At 34.3% G+C, this 20,904-nt stretch overlaps 1 protein-coding gene across 1 annotated transcript; it reads left to right on the top strand.

Annotated features, from left to right (window-relative positions):
- Positions 1–1,869: 1,869 nt before the first annotated feature.
- baiap2l2b (BAR/IMD domain containing adaptor protein 2 like 2b) lies at positions 1,870–20,890 on the top strand. Its single transcript, XM_051094872.1, has 17 exons — positions 1,870–2,002; positions 3,744–3,803; positions 3,888–3,983; positions 4,078–4,138; positions 4,571–4,646; positions 6,432–6,518; positions 8,952–9,013; positions 9,089–9,160; positions 9,243–9,332; positions 12,968–13,099; positions 13,219–13,323; positions 17,575–17,656; positions 17,763–17,970; positions 18,065–18,127; positions 18,199–18,598; positions 19,856–19,902; positions 20,021–20,890. Exons 4-17 carry the CDS (start codon positions 4,085–4,087, stop codon positions 20,094–20,096), a joined length of 1,554 nt encoding a protein of 517 aa, XP_050950829.1. The 5' UTR covers positions 1,870–2,002; positions 3,744–3,803; positions 3,888–3,983; positions 4,078–4,084; the 3' UTR covers positions 20,097–20,890.
- Positions 20,891–20,904: the final 14 nt, after the last annotated feature.

Here is a 20,904-nt window from a genome sequence, read left to right as displayed (position 1 = left end):
AACATTTTTTTTTTTTTTGGTGCGCAGAGTAGGGCTGTCACAATTTGTCGATTCTAGTCGACTATTCGTTTTTTAAAAAGCGATTAACCAGCAAAATACCGGATGTGGTGCATTTCACGGAGAGACCCTGTTGAAAAAACCAGCATATGCTGGTAGGTAGGTTTTGATGCTGGGATGCTGGTTTATGCTGGTCCTCAAACCAGCATCAAAACATACCTACCAGCATATGCTTTTTTTTCACCAGGGGAGTCCATGAAATGCATTATTAGACTGTTTTCCACGGCTGCATGATATATTAAACCTAGTTAAAAATCATAGTTAAGCATAACATAGAATTCACAAACGCTATTCAGTTAAAGGCACACTAATAAAATGTCCAAAAACCACTTGCACAGTGTTATATATTTCATGTAGTTGTGTACTTACGTTATCTTAAAAGTTCTCAAGGATTTGTAAATCTAGAGAAATTCCAGTTTTAAATAATGACTGGTCCCTGGTCATTGTCGCCTATCAATGACGCAGTATCCACGCTATCCTCAGGTTCGCTTATGAATACTATGGCAACACACGTGGACAAATGTGGAAGTTGTAGTTTTAACGCATGCGGATCATGGATCACGATTACACTTCACAAAGAACGAAAAATCCCAAAAAACGGAGACATACACCAACTGAGGAAAGAAGGCATTGGGACAAACAGAAATAAACAAGAATAAATATTGTGGTGGCATTTCTGAAATTGCGAGAGCTTTGCGAAAACCTCAGACTGCCCTAGTGAAAAAAACAGCATGTGCTGGTAGCTATGTTTTGATGCTGGTTTATGCTGGTCCTTGACCAGCAACATGATCAGCATAAACCAGCATCAAAACATACCTAACCAGCATATGCTGTTTTTTTCACCAGGGTGGACAGAGACTCCGCTCTTGTGTGTGTTTTAATAGACAGGTTAGCAAAAATATATTATTTACCCTGGTGAAAAATCCAGCATATGCTGGTAGGTATGTTTTAATGCTGGGATGCTGGTTAGGTAGGTTTTGATGCTGGTTTAAGCTGGTCCTTTGCTGGTTTATGCTGGTCCTTAGCTGGTTTATGTTGGTCCTTTGCTGGTTCATGCTGGTCCTTGACCAGCAACATGACCAGCATAAACCAGCAAAGGACCAGCTTAAACCAGCATCAAAACATACCTACCAGCATATGCTGTTTTTTTTCACCAGGGCGGACAGAGACTCCGCTCTTGTGTGTGTTTTAATAGACAGGTTAGCAAAAATATATTATTTACCCTGGTGAAAAATCCAGCATATGCTGGTAGGTATGTTTTGATGCTGGTTAGGTCCTTTGCTGGTTCATGCTGGTCCTTGACCAGCAACATGACCAGCAAAAACCAGCAAAGGACCAGCTAAAACCAGCATCAAAACATACCTAACCAGCATATGCTGGTTTTTTCACCAGGGTATTGTGCAAGTAATAGTCATGTACAGGTGATTAAATAGATATAAATGAAGTTACTGCAAACAGGAACAAGTATACCACATAGAAACTTTCCATAGGCGCATTATTTGAACAGATTTTTTCAGGTTCTGTGCAGATAATTCATTACGATGACATGAAATACTGTTATTAAATGTACAGGTAAGGTAATAAAGTAGTACATTACCTCATCCATGAGCATGATTGTGAAAACCACATCTCCCAACGGTCCATGCTCCGTCGGTGCGTCATCGAGCTTCGCCTCTGTTATTGTTTTGAAAATGCGTCCTCTAGCGGCAAAACTTACATATTGTGCCTTTTAATAAATATATGCGATGGAGGTTTAATTTATGTGCTTTATTTACATCCGTGTAGATGAGGTATGTGCGTGTCAGAACGGTGATTTACAGTAGATGCTGCTACACATGTTGTCATTTACATGTGTGGAGCTTCTCAAACTCCATCTCTGCATGTTGCTGGGAGTTTGGGTTTATCATCTGGGAACGCAACTGCGCCATTTCATCAGATTTGTAAGGTAAATCATTTATGAAACTAGCAAACTCGGGGAAATACTGTTCATCGCGATTTCATAATAAAAGCTCAAACCCTTACTCTGAGTTTACACGTTTTGATGTCCACATATTCATTACAGTGGGTGTAGTATTTCTTTCGTAAAGAAATGGCCACATATTAAAGATTAAGTGAACATTTTAAATTAAATATTGTTTAATCAATATTAAACCAGGATTAGATCACGCAGTAAAGTGTAAAAACAATGGTCAGGCCATTGGCGCCCTGCCCAGGCCTTTGTTGTAATGTGTAATTAGCTCTATTGTTTATAATGCGTTATGTATTTTAACAGTTTTGTTAAAAAACAAACAAAAAAAAAAACATGATTTCTTGCTTTTCGTTCTTTATTTAAACTAATTATTATTGCCTCATTGCTTTTATATATGTATTTTTAAGTAATTTTAAAGGCTACTGTTTACTGACATCTATTTTTATTACTACAAAAAAATGTTATAATTATAGAGAGCTATGAAATGTGACCTTGAACCACAAAACCAGTCTTAAGAAGCACGGATATATTTGTAGTAATAGCCAACAATACATTGTATGGGTCAAAATGATCGATTTTTCTTTTATGCCAAAATATTTTGTAAATTTCCTACTGTGAATATATCAAAACCTAATTTCTGATTAGTATTATGCATTGCTAAGAACTTCATTTGGACAACTTTAAAGGCAATTTTCTCAATATTTAGATTTTTTTGCACCCTCAGGTTCCTGATTCCTGATCTCGGCCAAATATTTTCCTATCCTAATAAACCATGCATCAAGGGGAAGCTTGTTTATTTAGCTTTTGGATTTTTGTATAAATTTTACTTTTTGTATAAATCTCAGTTTAAAAAAATGGAGCCTTATGACCGGTTTTGTGGTCCAGGGTCACAAATCCGTTTTATTTCTAAATGAATTTTTTTAAATGATTAAATGATCTTTTTTTCTATACTTTGTTTTAATGGTTAAATTAAATTTTATTAATCAAAAAGCCTGTCTAATTAATTGAGTTTTACAGTTTTATTTTTAACAAATTCTGTGTTGAATCTTTTCTGGATTCCATTTTAATGGTTCCATTAAATTTTAATAATCAAAAGTTGCTCCAGTTAATTAATTTTATTAAAAAAAAATGAATGTATTATTATTTTTTTCTTTTTTTGTTTTCAGAAATACTGTGTATTTACATTTTTCTCCTAAATTATTACTACTTTTTGTGTGTGGGAAATTGTTTAGATTAATCGATAAATTAGTCGATAAATTAATCAATATAAAAATAGTCATTGGTGGCGACTCTAGTGCTAAGAAAACAAAAATAACAACTCGTGGTGCGTCGTGGTGCTCTCGTGAACGCACGTCGAAGACGTGAGAAGAATAAAGACGTTATTTTAGTTTTCTTTGTACACAAAAAGTATTCTCGTAGCTTTATAAAAGTACAGTTGAACCACTGATGTCACATGGACTACATTCAGATTTTGGATTTCATCAAAAATATCTTAGTTTGTGGACTGAAAATGAACGAAGGTCTTATGGGTTTGAAATGACACCCATTTCTGGGTGAACTATCCCTTTGATGTTACAAAAATATATGCCCGTGAGACTTTTTAGTCCCATTGTTGCGTGAACATTAGCAGTAATAATTTAGATTGGTTGTTTTACATGATTCTGATTGTAGTTGAGTGTTTGCAGTGTCACTTCTACAGCTGTTCTCTCATTTAAAGTGTGTATCTCCTGCCCGCCTGTCAGACAGCCAGCCATCTCCACGTTCTGTCATGGGACAGGTAAATAATTCAAAACTCCAGGCCGTATCAGGTGTGGACTCCTCTCTCTCTCTCTTTTACTCACCCTTATTTGCCCTATAATAGGCATTAACAAAGACCTGAAAAAACCCATTACAGACGTAAAGCGAGTGTGTCAACACACACAGAATAACTACAGCGTAAAAACTTTCACTATCACAGGTATGTAAAGCAGCCTTCAGTGTTTCTCTGTAAATGTTTTGATAATGTTCTCTGCTTTTTACATGTGTAGCATCAAGTGTGTATTTTCCAACAGAAACAGGATGTCTGGTGCAAACAGTGACCTTCTACATAGATCAACTTTAAGTGTTTATAATGTGAGTTCTATGATACTCTCATTTATGCTGAGATCAAACGAGAATGCTCATTAATTATTGACTTTATTACACGGCTCTGTGGAATACTTGATTTTGATTGGCCAGTCGTGATGTTCTGCGGTCAAATATTTTTATATAAAAACCACTAAACTGTATAATCGATCGCTGACCAAGGAAAATGTTTTCAAACAAATCAGAGCTAGTTTTATGTCTTTCTGTCACTCTGCAGTGTCTTTGCACACAGTAAATAGTAGAATTTTCCATGTCTAATAATTCATGTATTTGGCAAATTTATTAAGAAGGAACATACAGACAGCCAGTCATTTTAAAATGAATCCCTTTATTTGTTGTCTTAAAGACCATGTTGCTGTTTATTTCTAGCTGTACATTTATCACTAACTCACATTTATGATGTTGTTTTGGGTTATTCAGAACCTCATGGATCAGTTTAATCCTGGTTTACAAAAGTTGGTTACTTTAGGAAACAGCTACATCAAGGCTTTTCAAGGTGAGCATAATGTTCGTGACTCCTAAAGTGTATTTAAAAATGTTATTTTTTATTTAAGATTATTTATGTTTTGTTATAATGTATTTTGTTAAAATTAGGTTTTTTGTTTTTCATTTTGTTTTTCACTTTGTTTTTTTTTGTGTTGTTAAAATTTGTGGATTTTAAAAGTTGTGCTTTGTTTAGTTTGTGCTTTGTTTTGTAAAATGTATTGTTTTTTGGATTTCATTTTGTTTTTGTTTTGTTATAATTTGTATTTTGTTTATGTTTTGTTTTGTTTAGTTCAAATTTGTTTGTTTTTGTTCTTCATTTTGATCTTCGTTTTGTTGTCAAAATATGTTCTTAGTTTTTCTTTTTTATTTTGTGTGTGTGTGTTTTATTAACATTTTTTTGTTCAAATGTTTTTCATTTTGTTCTTTGTTTTGTTAAAAATTGTCAATATATATATTTTTAGTTTTTCTTTTGTTCTTTTTTTTATTTAAAATTGTTTGTGTTTTATTAAAATTTGTGGATTTTTGTTTTGGTAAAATTTGTGTTTTGTTTAGTTTTAATTTTGTTTGTTCTTTTTTTGTTTTGGTAAAAATGTTTATTTTTTTGTTATTTTGTTCTTTGTTTTTTTTTTTTTTTGTTAAAAATAATCAAAATATGTTTTAAAATTTTTCTTTTGTTAAAATTTGTTTAGTTTAGTTTTTGTTTTGGTAAAATATGTTTTGTTTTTCATTGTATTGTTCATTGTTTTTCATTGTGTTGTTTTTGTTTTGTTTTGGTAAAAATTGTTAATATATGTTTCTTTTGTTAAAATTAGTTTTTTGTTTTGTTTCTCTTTTTGTTAAAATTGTGTTTGTTTTGTTACAATTTGTACAATTTTGTTTTGTTATTTTGTTTAAATGTTTTGTTCTTCATTTTGTTCTTCATTTTTATCTTTGTTTTGTTAAAATTTGTATTTTGTTTATTTATTCATTTTTTATATTTTTGTTCTTTGTTTTTTTTTTTGTTTTTTTGTTTTGTTTTGTTTTGTTTTGTTAAAAAAAGTAGTCCAAATAGTCAAACTTTTTCTTTTTTCTTTTGGTAATATATGTTTCTGTTTCTAATTTTGTTCATTTTTATCTTTTTGTTAAAATTTGTATTTTGTTTATTTATTCATTTTTTATTTTGTTCTTTGTTTTTTTTTAATTATTTTGTTAAGAAATAGTCAAAATAGTCCAAATTTTTTGTTTTTCTTTTGTTAATATTTGTTTTTGTTTTATATTTCTTTTTGTTACAATTGTGTGTGTTTGTGTTTTGTTAAAATTTGTGTTTTCAGTTTTTGTTTTGGTAAAATATGTTTAGTTTTTCATTTTGTTCTTTATTTTGTTTTTGTTTTGTTAAAATTAGTGTTTTGTTCCTTTTTTGTTTTGGTCCTCATTTTTGTTCTTTGTTTTGATTTTTGTTTTGTTTTGTCAAAACAATTTTGACAATCTTTTTGTTTAGTTTCTCTTTTGTTAAAATTGTTAGTATGTGTGTGTGCTTTGCTATCAATATTATCATTATTATTTATTTTTAACTTAAAAAAAAAACGTAATTAAATGCCAACCTTGCTGAAAAAAAACAGCCAACGGTAGTTATCTGGTCTCCCAGCCAGTCTGTTTAGATGATTTTAAAAGGCACTTGTCATCTGGTCAAGCTAAAGACAAGCTAAACACCAGCTTGGAAAACCAACAAGCCACCAAATGCTGGTTTAAGCTGTTATTATCATTAGGAAATGCTGAAAAAATGTATAATCTTTTTGTGTATGTGTGTGTACCAAAGCTTTGGCTCTGACAAGTGAGGCCTACTTCAGCGCTCTTGCTAAGATGGGCGAGCAAGCTCTCAACACATTATCATCCAGATCACTTGGTAAGACTCAAAATGTGTGTGTTTTGCGTTTCTAAACCAATGCCAGTTGGGCAGATTGTGCAGCAAGATGTCCACCGAGTTTTCATCTATACTTTCTGGCGGTATGAGAGCTTGTTTGTACTTCACATAATAGATGTTTCAGCAAACGGTGTCCAGTGGCAGATGCTTCCTCTCCTCTGTCATAAAACACAAGATTTGGCTCAGCTAAACCCTCGGCTCACTGCCCGTGAGTTTTCGTTCCAGTCGTACGCGCAGAGCGCCGTGGCAGTGATGAGTGTCAGAACAAAGTTTTAGAGGCTTAAACATGGAATGGCATGAATTTAACAAGGGTCTTTATCTCTTTAAAATTACTACGGACATATAAACCTGTGAGTGACAGGAAAAGACCGGTGTGTGTGTGTGTGTGTGTGTGTGTGTGTTTGTGTTTGTGTGTTAGAGATCAGGTGTCCATGTGAGCATTGAGACTTAAATTATTGATGCATGGTCTCTTTCTTTCACCCCTTTAAATTCATTGATTCACCTCAGCACATTACACTCATCATTACGATGCACATATTATGTGAAAAAAAGGTCTAAAAAGCTACATGATAAATGTTAGGACTGCGTTGAAACTTTTAAAATTTTTCAAAAACTAATTATAGATATTTTTAATTATAATAAATCCTAACTATAATTGACAAATATTCATAATATAAGAATGATTAGTTAATTCATTTACAAGAATCATTACCAGTTTAATTGAATCACTGTAATATTTCATATATTTCTTTAATAAAGTTATTAATAATGAAACTTCTGTCATAGTTTGCTCACCTGTATAACTTTCGTTATTCAGAGGAACACAAAAGAAGATATTTTTGAGGAATGTTTCAGTGTTTTATTTTTGTCCATACATTGTCCAAACATTTTTGATTTGGACCCCATTGACTTTTTATTGTACAAACTAAAACAGTTTCTTCATAGAGTTATTAATAATGAAATTTCTGTCATAATTTGCTCACATGAATGACTTCCTTTATTCTGATGAACACACAAAAAAAGATATTTTTTAGAAAGTTTCAGTGTTTTTATTTATATCCACACACTGTAAATGGGGTCCAAAAATGTTGATTTGGACCCCTCTGACTTTCATTGTAAGGACCAAAATTGTTTATTCAAAATATCTTATTTCTTAGTAAAGTTATTAATAATGAAACTTACGTCATAATTTGCTCACATGACTTTCTTTATTCTGAGGAACACAAAAAAATATATTTTTGAGAAATGTTTAGGGTTTTTTATATTTTTGTCCATACACTGAAAGTCAGTGGGGTCCAAAAATGTTGTTTTGGACCCCATTAACTTTCATTGTAAGGACCAAAACAGTTTATTCAAAATATCTTATTTCTTAATAAAATTATTCATAATGAAACTTATGTCATAATTTGCACACCTGCATGACTTTCTTAATTCAGAGGAACACAAAAGAAGATATTTTCCAGAAAGTTTCAGTGGTTTCATTTATGTCCACACACTGCAAGTCAATAGGGTCCAAAAATGTTGATTTGGACCCTACTGACTTTCATTGTATGGACCAAAAACAGTTTTTTCAAAATATCTTATTTCTTCATAAAGTTATTAATAATGAAACTTCTGTTTTAGTTTGCTCACATGTATGACTTTCTTTATTCTGAGAACCACAAAAGAAGATATTTTTCAGAAAAGTTTCAGTGGTTTCATTATTTTAATTGTAAGGACCAAATTTGTTTATTCAAAATATCTTATTTCTTAGTAAAGTTATTAATAATGAAACACAAAAAAAAAAATATATTTTTTTTTGAGGAATGGTTCAGTGTTTTTATTTTTGTCCATACATTGACTTTCATTGTACAAACCAAAACAGTTTATATAAAATATCTTATTTCTTAATAAAGTTATTAATAATAAAACTTCTATCATAATTTGCTCACCCTCATGTTGTTCCAAACCTGTATGACTTTCTTCATTCAGAGGAACACAGAAGAAGATATATTTCAGAAAAGTTTCAGTGTTTTCATTTATGTCCATACATTGAAAGTCAATGGGGTCCAAAAATGTTCACTGTACGGACAAATACAGTTTCTTCGTAATAATCTACTTTGTGTTTTGCAACAGAAAGAAAGTCATACAGGTTTGAAACAACAAAAAGGTGAGCAAATGATAACAGACATTTCATCTCTGGTGAACTGCCCCTTTAAAGCTAGATGATCAACAAAGTCAGTTGTTTATTTCTGCTCTCTTAGTTTGTTACGGTCCGACTGCATTAACCGTCACAATGACTGAACAAACACAAAGGCCAGTGATCGATCCCCATGATATTAAAACCGTTTACAAAAACCCACTCTTCCGTTTCTGCACTTATTAAATATGTATTCACGATTAATTATTAAATTAATGTATTTGTTGGTTTCCCAGGTGATGTGTTGATTCAGATATCAGAGACCCAGCGGAAGCTGACAGCTGAAGTGGAGGGTGTGGTAAGTTGATAGTTTTTATGTTTTTATGTGTCTGATTGAATTCATAAAATGTCCTATTTGCTGGTTCTACTCCAGTTCTGCTGGTTCCACGTGGAGGTTTTGCAGGCCATGGACAAGAATGTGAAGCTGGATGAGGAATACATTGAAGTGAGTCTGGAACCATGTGTAATAATATTGAGGTATGTGTATATATGAATACGAGGGTGATATATTGTGTGTGTATGTGTAGGGCAGCCGTAGAGTCTATGAACTGGAGGTAAGGAATCAGGCTGCAGCACTGGAGCGACAGCTGAGACGTGGTGCGTTCAGAGACTCACTGGTAAGACCATAAGTTTATGTTCACATGTGCATATTTGTGGGTTGAATTTATTTTGATTTATAGATAAGTCATCAATGTCATCAGTCTTATGTTCCCTTCATCTACAAAGTTTTTGCCAAGTATTGCATTCAGCAGTAATTGAATGTCGTCGGATGTGTTCGCTCTGACAGGGATTTCACCATGTCGCTGTATTGTTAGTCGCTAATTCAACTGTAGTGTGCAACTTTATCAAAAGGCGGATCACGTAATCTTTACTACCTTCATGCCAGTGGTTGTCAAATTACGGCACTGCTCTTTTGCACCTTTTTGGTAGTCACTTTCACTCATGTTGCCAGAAACTTTTTGAAAATTTAATAAATAATAATTTTTTTAAAAAAGTCTATCTGACATCTGCATTTACATCTGCAATACGTCTATAGGGCGTTTCCTATCAGATGTCAGATAGATGTTTACTAGAATGTATGTAAAACTGACATCTTAAAGACGTCTGTCAGATGTTTGTACACAGCAGATGCTTTCCAGATCAAGCGATCTTTAACAGACATCTTGCAGATGTACGTGTGCTATCTGAGACACATTTACACCTAACTGATAACTTTCATCCATTGTTTGTGCAGGTTTTTAAAATAATGAGTTAATTCTAATATAGTCTGATGTTAGCATGTTGCTAAGCTAGCATCCTAATATTCCAAAAGACTAACAATCTCAGCTAATTTTAATAAAGTGTAACATGAACACATTTCTGAGCTTTAGCAAACTCTAACAAATCAAAACAGATTAAAAAAAGTTAGCGTGTTGCTAAGCTAACATCTCAAAACTTAAAAGGGTCCTATTATGCTCTTTCACAAAGTCTTGATTTTGTTTTGGGGGTGTATTACAACATGCTCTCATGCTTGGTGGTACGAAAAACACATTATTTTTAACATAATTTAATATATTTCTCCCAGTCTGGCACAGAAGGCTCGATTTGTTCCGGGTTTAATGAAGGCCCGCCTTCTGAAAAACAAAATGTGTTATGATTGGTTAGCTGTCTCACTGCGTTGTGATTGGCGAACAGCGTAGACAGTGTTTTAGTACTGCCACGCCCCTTGTCAAAGAAGCAAGTTCCGTGTACAACTGTTAGCGCAAGCTAGATTAAAGTGATTTTTACGTTTTTAATATAGATATTTTTCTTACAAAAACGCATCGATTCGCTACAAGAGGCCTTTATTAACTCCCCGGAGGGGGGATATTAAAGCTTGGGAGTGACAGGATAAATTTTAATATAACTCCAATTGCATTCGTCTGAAAGAAGGAAGTCATATAAACCCAGGATGCATGGAGGGTGAGTAAATAATACGCTATAGTAGTGTTGGGTCCTGTCGTCAGCCTGCGAGATCGCCAATACATGATATTATCATGCTAATGTATTTAATTATTTACATACTTAGTTTCATTGCCCGAAACCAGCTCCAGCATAAGGCTAAAAGCAGACTAACGTTATCAAAGAACATCATCACTGATCAGCCTAGCTTATTCTAATGCAAGTTTATGCATTTTAAAAAACACTTGCGTTATAATTGAAGCTAACGTTATCTACACTGTATGATTAATAAATCTCATACCACACACTGCACACGTCTGTGGTGCATTATGGCTCCGACGCAGCAACTGGAGTAGATCGCGGCTTCGGCGTGTGTTTCGACCTCCTGTACTGAACACACCTGTGGTGCATTACAGCTCTAAAGTGGCCACTCTAGTCAATGCTTGTGTTGATACCCATCACACTGCGGCTCGTTGAGGCTCTCTGCTCTGCATCGCTTAATTTAGGCTAATCCCCCACCTTGTCCCTACCCTCCCCCCCAACAATTAGAATTTCCGTGGGCAGGATTTAATTTTAATGATATTCTAATGGACCGCCTTGTGACATCATTGCATGCAGAAAACAAACGTTGTAGTCCAAATGAGCCATTCGTTGTAGTTCTTGAAAAGGGATGTTTTAAAAACAAAATATCTCCCTTTGGAGTGGACTTTGAGATTTGTAACTTTGTAGATCTTTTTCATGTCCAAAGATACACACCACACACTGACTAAAATTCAAAAAGTGAAAAAGCATAATAGCACCCCTTTAAATGAACAATCTTAACTGATTCTGTCAGAGTCTGGTGTTATCATGTTGCTAAGCTAGCATCTCAAAAAACCTAATAATTTTAACTGATTCTTGTGAAGTCTGAAGTTAGCATATTGCTAAATGTAAAATACTCCAGCAAACGCTAACAAGCTCAACTGATTCGAACTGAGGCTGATGTTAATACATTGCTTAGCTAGCATCTCAAAACTCCAAACTTTACCAAAACTCAGCTGATTCTAACGGAGTTTGAAGTTAGCATGTTGTTAAGCTAACATCTCAAAACTAGTTGTGTTAAAATTAGCGTGTTGACGCAGGCGATTAATATTTTCATTTTAACGTGTTAAAAATATCTAACGCAATTAACGCAGGGGCGGGGCTAGGTTTGGCCACCCCACCCACAACCATTAAAGAATTGTGTTTATTAATAATGATGATAATAATACATTATAATGTAATATAATCATGCATTATAATAATAATATAATATAATATATTAGACAAATAATATAAGACAAGCATTTGGCATTAAAAAGTATATAAATTGTATTATTTTTATGAAAATAACCGATCGTTTCATTAGATAAGACCCTTCTTTCTTGGCTGGACTCGTTTACAACCACATTTTGGATCGTTTGAAGCTGCATTTAAACTACATTTTGGAAGTTCAAAATTAGGGCACCATATCAGTCCATTATATGGAGAAAAATGCTGAAATGTTTTCCTCAAAAAATAAAATTTCTTTACAACTAAAAAAAGAAAGGCATGAACATTTTGGATGACAAGGGGGTGAGTACATTATATGTGAATCTTAGTTTTGTAAGTGGACTTCTCCTTTAATACTTCAACAAACTAACAATATCAGCTGATTCTGACAGAGCCTAATGTAAACACATTGGTAAGCTAACATCTCAGAACTTAAAACCTGAACAATCTCAGCTGATTTTAACAGTCTGAAGTTAGCATGTTGTTAAGTTAACATCTCAAAACTTCAATGAACTCTAACAGTCTCAAATGATTCTAACAGAGTTCAAACCTCCACAGTGCAACTCCTGTTGCTAAATTGTCAAGAATCTGAGTCTAGCAGAATCTGATGTTAGCATGTTGCTATAAACTTACAACTTAATTTTCTAACAAACTCTAAACAAACTTTATTCTAACAAACTTTGACAATCTTGACAGATTCCTTAAGAGTTCAGTGTTAGCATGTTGCTAAGCTAACAAATTTTAACAGCCTCAGTTGGTTTCAATAGAGTATTTAGTTTTTAGATTCATATGTCACACTTATACTAACAATTCGAGCCTTGTGTGCTTCCTGTGTGAGAGTTAGCAACGCATGAAGTCAGCTTTTAGGTTGGATGTTGTATTAAGGGTTGTTCACACCTACAATTTGAGACAACATAAGCATAAACTACCTTTGGCAATATAAAAGTCAAGTTCAACTTTGCCACAGTGAGTGAAGACAGTGAAGCTCACTTGGTTTTGGAACAGAGCCTGTCTCTCAGTGCATATGTTTGTGTGTATGCAGGAGGGCAGTGAGTACATGCAGTACCTGAGGCAGAGCCAGCATGAAATTCTCAAAGAGGAAGAAAGGAGATATCGCTTCCTTGCTGAAAAGCATTGTGGACTTACACAGTCACTACTATACCTTATCAACAAGGTACAGCTGCTTTCCACTGGAGTTCATTAGCAGTGTGCACTCAGTCATATAGATCCTCTTTCCAGTTCCTTCCAAACCTTATCAGCCCACTGCACAAGCATCTTTCCGTGTGTTGACAGACGGGAGTATCTCTCCAGCAGAGAGCAGATGGTTGGAAAGAAAAAGTCAGTGAGAGCAGAAGTTCCAGACCTCGAACACCCACTCCATCAGATCAAGAAGCTCAGGTGACACTGGAATGATGGGAATGAAGAGTAACTGCTCATCTATCCATATTCCCACACTTTTCCGTGCTGTTTTAGGCTGACTGCCGAGTCCAGACATTTCCACAATCACATAATGGAACAGATGGGTAGCTTTGTGTGGTGTACAGTACAAGGTCCAAAATTAACTTTTTTCACATCTGTCAATTTTGGGTGAATTTACAAGCCAAGAAATAGTTTTTGCATCATTTCAAGTCGAGAAATGTCATTTGCAATACACAACTTGTTTTTGGTGGAGGTAGAGCACTTTTTTTTTTTTTTTTTTTTTTTACATGTTACTAGATAAACATTTTGTTTATTTGGATTAAAGGACATCAATGAATGGCTCACAACAAGACTTACATTAAGAAAGTAAGTAAATTAAAAACAGTAAAAATTATGTTTTAAAGTTTGGCTTGTGGCTAAACCACAAGAATGTGGTTTTATATACTATTAATAATTTTTTGAAGCTCACAGCCAATAAGAATGACTTTCCGTTTCCATTTAACAAACAATCTCAACTGATTCTAATAGTTTGAAGCTAACATTTCAATACTTTAATGAACTTCTTGACCGATACTAATAGAGTTTGACATATACAGGTGCATCTCAATAAATTAGAAGTTCATTTATTTCAGTAATTCAACTCAAATTGTGAAACTCATGTATTAAATTCAGTGCACACAGACTGGAGTATTTTAAGTCTGGTTCTTTTAATTGTGATGATTTTGGCTCAAATTTAACAAAAACTCACCAATTCACTATCTTAACAAATTAGAATATGGTGACATGCCAATCAGCTAATCAACTCAAAACACCTGCAAATGTTTCCTGAGCCTTCAAAATGGTCTCTCAGTTTGGTTCACTAGGCTACACAATCATGGGGAAAACTGCTGATCTGACAGTTGTCCAGAAGACAATCATTGACACCCTTCACAAGGAGGATAAGCCACAAACATTCATTGCCAAAAAAGCTGGCTGTTCATAGAGTGCTGTATCCAAGCATGATAACAGAAAGTTGAGTGGAAGGAAGAAGTGTGGAAGAAAAAGATGCACAACCAACCGAGAGAACCGCAGCCTTAAGAGACTTGTCAAGCAAAATCGATTCAAGAATTTGGGTGAACTTCACAAAGAATGGACTGAGGCTGGGGTCAAGACATCAAGAGCCACCACACACAGACGTGTCAAGGAATTTGGCTAAAGTTGTCATATTCCTCTTGTTAAGCCACTCCTGAACCACAGACAACATCAGAGGAAGGGTGGAGAAGCTCATAGCCCAAGTTGCTTGAAGTCCAGTGTTAAGTTTCCACAGTCTGTGATGATTTGGGGTGCAATGTCATCTGCTGGTGTTGGTCCATTGTGTTTTTTGAAAACCAAAGTCACTGCACCTGTTTGCCAAGAAATTTTAGAGCACTTCATGCTTCCTTCTGCTGACCAGCTTTTTAAAGATGCTGATATCATTTTCCAGCAGGATTTGGCACCTGCCCACACTGCCAAAAGCACCAAAAGTTGGTTAAATGACCATGGTGTTGGTGTGCTTGACTGGCCAGCAAACATACCAGACCTGAACCCCATAGAGAATCTATATGGTATTGTCAAGAGGAAAATGAGAAACAAGAGACCAAAAAATGCAGATGAGCTGAAGGCCACTGTCAAAGAAACCTGGGCTTCCATACCACCTCAGCAGTGCCACAGACTGATCACCTCCATGCCACGCTGAATTGAGGCAGTAATTAAACCAAAATGAGCCCCTACCAAGTATTGAGTACATATACAGTAAATGAACATACTTTCCAGAAGGCCAACAATTCACTAAAAATGTTTTTTATTGGTCTTATGAAGTATTCTAATTTGTTGAGATTTTAGTGGGTTTTTGTTAAATGTGAGCCAAAATCATAACAATTAAAAACCAAAGACTTAAACTACTTCAGTCTGTGTGCATTGAATTTATTTAATACACAAGTTTTACAATTTGAGTTGAATTATTGAAATAAATGAACACGACATTCTAATTTATTGAGATGCACCTGTATATGTTGTTAAACTACCATCTCAATACTTCAACAAACTCTTAAAATCTCAGCTGATTCAGTCTTATATTAGCAGGTTGCTAAGTTAACATCTAAGTAATTAAACTAAGAATCTTAGCTTATTCTGAAAGTCCGATGTTAGCATTTTGCTAAACTAATATCTCAATATCCCAACAAACTCTAAAAACCTTAACTTATTCTAAAAGAGTCTGTCATTAGCATGTTGCTAAGGTAGCATCTTAATACTTCAACAAACTCTAAAAATCTTTGCAGATTCTAGTCTTATATTAGCATATTGCTAAGCTAACATCTCAGTACGTCAAAACACTAACAGTCTCAACTGATTCTAATAAAGTCTGATGTTAGCATGTTGCTAAGATAACGTAATACTTCAAACTGTAAAAATACCAAATGATTACAATACAGTCTGTCATTGTCACTGATTCAAATAAAGTTTGTTGTTTACATGTTTCTAGGCTACCATCTCAATACTTCTGGAAGTCTGATATTAGAATGTTACTAGGCTAATGTCTCAAAATGTCAACAAACTAACAATCTCAAATGATTCTAAAGTAGCCTTACATTAGCATGTTTCTAAGATAATATATCAGCTAACATAAGCTAACATCTCAATACATCAACAAACTCTAAAAATCTAATAGTTTGATGTTTTAGCATTTTGCTATGCTAACATCTCAATACTTTAATGAACTCTCAAATTCTTAACTGATTCTAATAGTTTGATGTTAGCGTGTTGCTAAGCTAACATCTCAATACGTCAACAAACTAAAAATCTTGACTGATTCAAGTTTGATGTTGGCATGTTTCTAAGCTAAAAATCTCAATACTTCAACAATCTCCACCATCTCAGTACTTCAATCTCAGCTGATTCTGAAAGTTTGACATTAGCATGTTGCTAAGCTAATGTCTCAAAACGTCAACAAGCTAACAATCTCAACTGATTCTAAAGTAGTCTTACATTAGCATGTTTCTAAGATAATATATCAGCTAACATAAGCAAACATCTCAATACACCAACAAACTCTAAAAATCTGTTTCTAATAGAGTTTGATGTTAGCATATTGCTACGCTAACATCTCAATACTTAAATGAACTCTCAAATTCTTAACTGATTTTAATAGTTTGATGTTAGCGTGTTGCTAAGCTAACATCTCAATACGTCAACAAACTAAAAATATTGACTGATTCAAGTTTGATGTTGGCATGTTTCTAAGCTAAAAATCTCAATACTTCAACAATCTCCACCATCTCAGTACTTCAATCTCAGCTGATTCTGAAAGTTTGACATTAGCATGTTGCTAAGCTAATGTCTCAAAACGTCAGCAAACTAACAATCTCAACTGATTCTAAAGTAGTCTTACATTAGCATGTTTCTAAGCTAATATATCAGTACTTTAATTAATCTCAGCTGATAAAAGTTTGAATATTAACGTGTGCTAGGCTAACATCTCAATACTTCAACAAACTAATAATTTCACCTGTTTTTAAAAAGTGTGATGAGTCAAAACAATGCTAAGCTAACATCTCAGTACTTCAGTAACCTCTCAAAATCTTAACTGATTCTAATAGTTTGATGTTAGCATGTTGGTAAGCTAACATCTCAATGCGTCAACAAAATCTAAAAATTTAAACTTAAATTTAAAAATTGTAACTGCTTCAAATAAAGTTTGATATTTGCATGTTTCTAAGCTACCTTCTCAATACTTAAGTCTGACATTAGCAGGTTGCTAAGCTAATGTCTCAAAACATCAACAAGCTAACAATCTCAACTGATTCTAAAGTAGTCTTACATTAGCATGTTTCTAAGATAATATATCAGCTAACATAAGCAAACATCTCAATACACCAACAAACTCTAAAAATCTGTTTCTAATAGAGTTTGATGTTAGCATATTGCTACGCTAACATCTCAATACTTAAATGAACTCACAAATTCTTAACTGATTTTAATAGTTTGATGTTAGCGTGTTGCTAAGCTAACATCTCAATACGTCAACAAATCTTGACTGATTCAAGTTTGACATTAACATGTTTAAACATGTTTCTAAGCTAATATATCAGTACTTAAACTAATTAATAATTTTAAAAATTAAAAAAAAAAAAAAAGTTTAGTCGTGTTTTACTCTTTTGTGTGTCGTTTAGCACCTTGGTAACCCTAACATTTAGTTTTGTCTGGTTGTTGCAGTTAAAGAGTTCTCTAGGCTTTTTGCTACAGACTGGAGACCGAGAAATGGACCGTGAGCCGTTGGGCAGAGTGCCCTCTAGAGGTCTGGAGACTCCTAACTTTGACTCTAAAAGTTTACAGCCTAGTCAATGTCTAATTTACCCTAATATTCTGTTATGATTGACTTCTCTGTCTAAACCTCTTCCTAGCCCCGTCTCCTCTCCCAAGTCGTTCTCGCTCCAGCTCTGTGGGCGAGTCTTTGGGTCTAGGTGGCGGCCGCTCAATGAGGGCCATTGTGTCCCATCCTGCTTCATCCAATCCAGTCCTGCTGCCATTTACCCGTGGTGACATGGTGACTGTGCTTATACCAGAACCACGAAATGGGTGGCTGTATGGACGCCATGACTCAAGCCTCCGGTGAGAGCGTCTACTGTCAAAATTGTGGCTAAAGGTGCAATCTCACTTTGTGTTGCTGTGCTATTGCTTTTCTTTGTTTTTGTTTTTTTTTTAGTCAAGGCTGGTTTCCTGCTGCTTATGTAGCATCCACTGAAGACTTTCTACCTTTGGGCTCAAGGTAAAATATAGGAGTCGTAACTACTTAAAAATTGCTGTAATTTGATGTTAATGTTGTGATGTTTTCATTAGCACGTCGCACCGAAGTCACAGCATGAACAACCTCTTGGAGCCAACCAGCCAATCAGAATATTCAGACACCCAAGGCTACAGTGAAATCCCATCTCCAGTGGTACCTATGCGTCGCGCGTCAGCTGATCTTCGCCCAATCTCTCCCCTCCCTGAAAAAAAGGTGGAGTCTAACAACGAGGTCAAGACCAGCCAGAAAATCTACCATGAGATTCCGCCCCCAGCTGCACCGCTTCGTCGTGGATCAGCCGACATACGACCGATATCTCCTCTTCCTGACAGGAGGGCGGAGTCTCATTTTGAAAGCAAAGTTGAGCACAAAAATTTTAATGAACTCCCGTCTCCAGCTCCGCCCCTTCCAAACTCTCCTCTCCCTGAGCGAAAGACCGAATCAACCTCTGAGGTAAGTGTTGCATCTACACTGTAGTTTTCCATCAGAGGCTAAATTTGTATTTCATTGTTCATTGTAAGGTTAAAATTTGCAATTTGTGATGATGTAAAGCTAGCTAATAACTAGCTACCAACTAGCTAATTACTAATTAGACACCAAACTATGGAAGCCCGTTTGCACCACTGAATTAAAAAAACAATTGCGAATTTTAAAGTGAGAATTGCATGATATAAACTCTCTCAAATTATGTGTTATAAAGTCTTATTTGTAAGATATAAACTCACAACTGCGGGAAAAACTGAAATTCTGACTTTATTTCTTGCAATTTCGAGTCTCTATCCTACAGTTCTGACTTTATCCCTCGAGAAAAAAGTCAGAAATTCGGGATGTAAATTCGCAATTGCGGGAAACAAAGTCAAAGTTTATATGTCACAATTGCAAGTTTATATCAACCAGTTCTGACTTCATAACTCAAGAAAAAAGTCAGAATATCAAGATATAAATTCTCAGTTGACAGGAAAAAAAGTTAAAGTTTATATCTCGCAGTTCTGTCTTTATTTCTCGCAAATGCAAGTTTATATTCTACAGTTCTGATTTTATAACACTGAGAAAAAAGTCTGAATATCGAGATGTAAACTTAGTTGCGAGAAAAAAAGTCTTTGTGAAAGTATTGTGAGAAAAATGTCAGTTTATCTCACAATTCTGACTTTATTTCTCACAGTTGCGAGAAAGTCTGTTTATATCCCACAGTTCTGACTTTATAACTGAAAGTAAGTTTGAATTGTGAGATGTAATCTTGCAATTGCAAAAAAAGAGTCAGTTTATATCTCGCAATTCTAACTATATTTCTAGTTATAGTTTATATCCCAGTTCTGACTTTACATCTCGATATTGATGTTGTTTTAAATTATAAATTGCAAGAAAAAAGTCAGAATTGTTAGATATAAACTCGTAATTGCAAGAAAAAAAGTCTTGCAATTCTGGCAATATTTCTCGCAAATGTGAGTTTATATCCCACAGTTCTAAAAGTCAGCAATTGTGAAAAATAAAGTCAGAATTGTGAAATAAAAAGTCACAATTACCTTGTTTTATTTTTATTCATACCAAACTGAATTGTTTATATGGAGCGTGTTGTATGTTGATTCAGAAAAGGATTTGCTGATCCATTCAGATTCAGGTCCTTGTTGAGGCTTCATCTTGGTTGAGGTTATTAGTGATGTCTTTTATGTGACATCACTAATAAAAATTAAACCTGTTTAATGTTCGCAGAGGCCAACCACTCATGGACAACCACCAGAACATCCTCTTTTTCCCAGGTATTACACCCTTGGAGTCTTTGAGTTTTCGTTGTCAACAGAAAACTAGAAAATACTATTGCAGTCTTTAGAATTTGGGGGCAAATGTTCTTAATTTTCTTTTTTCTTCCTGTTTTAGGGGTTCGAATCCCTTTGCCACCGTGAAGCTCCGTCCCACAGTCACCAACGACAGATCAGCACCACGAATCCACTGACAGTAACTGTCCCAAATCAACATCACCTGCACTCTGACTGGTTCAGAGTCTGTTCTAAATGTCTCAATTTGTTTATAAGTATACAGTTTAAGTCAACTTTATCATTGGAATGAAAAGATAGTTTAAACTTAATTTAAATGCATTTTTAATGTAGTATTTAAAGGGATAGTTCACCCAAAAAATCAAAATTCTGTTATTAATTACTCACCCTCATGTTGTTCCAAACCTGTAATACCTTTGTTCATCTTCAGAAGATATTTTTGATGAAATTCAGCTAAACTAAGATACCAAAATCTTTTAAAAGGGTTATATTATTAGAAATGGAATTAGACATACTAAAAAAAAAACATCCTCCAAAAAGGCCAAACGTTGGTCTCTTGGGCCCTTTAAATTTATAATAATGTCATATTGTGTTGATTTATGGTTTTTGATTACCAGGTTTGTTTCCATGTGTGCATCAGGAATGTTGTGTTTTGGATAGCTATTATAATGTGTACGTTTTTTTGTGAGTGTTTTTTAATAGGCTTAGCACACATTTTATAGAAGGTTTTTGTGTTTACGCGTTTAAGGAAAATTATTTATTATTATTTATTACAAAGAAAAAAAATCATGTACGTATATTTGTTATTGTGTATTACTGTGATTAATTAAAAAGAAAAATATACACAAAATATACACTAATTCCCTCATGCCACTGGTACACTCATTTGTGATGTATTTAATTAACTGTTTGCCATTTTATATAATTAAATTAACATCCGCAGATCAAAAAGTTTGCTCCACTTTATGCAAAGAATAACTTTTTAAT

Source organism: Labeo rohita, chromosome 22 (genome assembly GCF_022985175.1).
Source record: "Labeo rohita strain BAU-BD-2019 chromosome 22, IGBB_LRoh.1.0, whole genome shotgun sequence".
Classification (NCBI taxonomy): Eukaryota; Metazoa; Chordata; class Actinopteri; order Cypriniformes; family Cyprinidae; genus Labeo; species Labeo rohita.
The sequence above is the reverse complement of the archived record's forward strand: the minus strand, read 5'-3'. Positions and strand labels throughout refer to the sequence as shown.

Coding starts and splice junctions, on each gene's coding strand:
- baiap2l2b (XM_051094872.1), top strand. CDS start 4,085: ATGTCTGGTGCAAACAGTGACCTTCTACATAGATCAACTTTAAGTGTT. Junction 18,128..18,198: donor TTTCTACCTTTGGGCTCAAG/GTAAAATATAGG, acceptor TGTTTTCATTAG/CACGTCGCACCGAAGTCACA. Junction 19,903..20,020: donor GAACATCCTCTTTTTCCCAG/GTATTACACCCT, acceptor TTCCTGTTTTAG/GGGTTCGAATCCCTTTGCCA.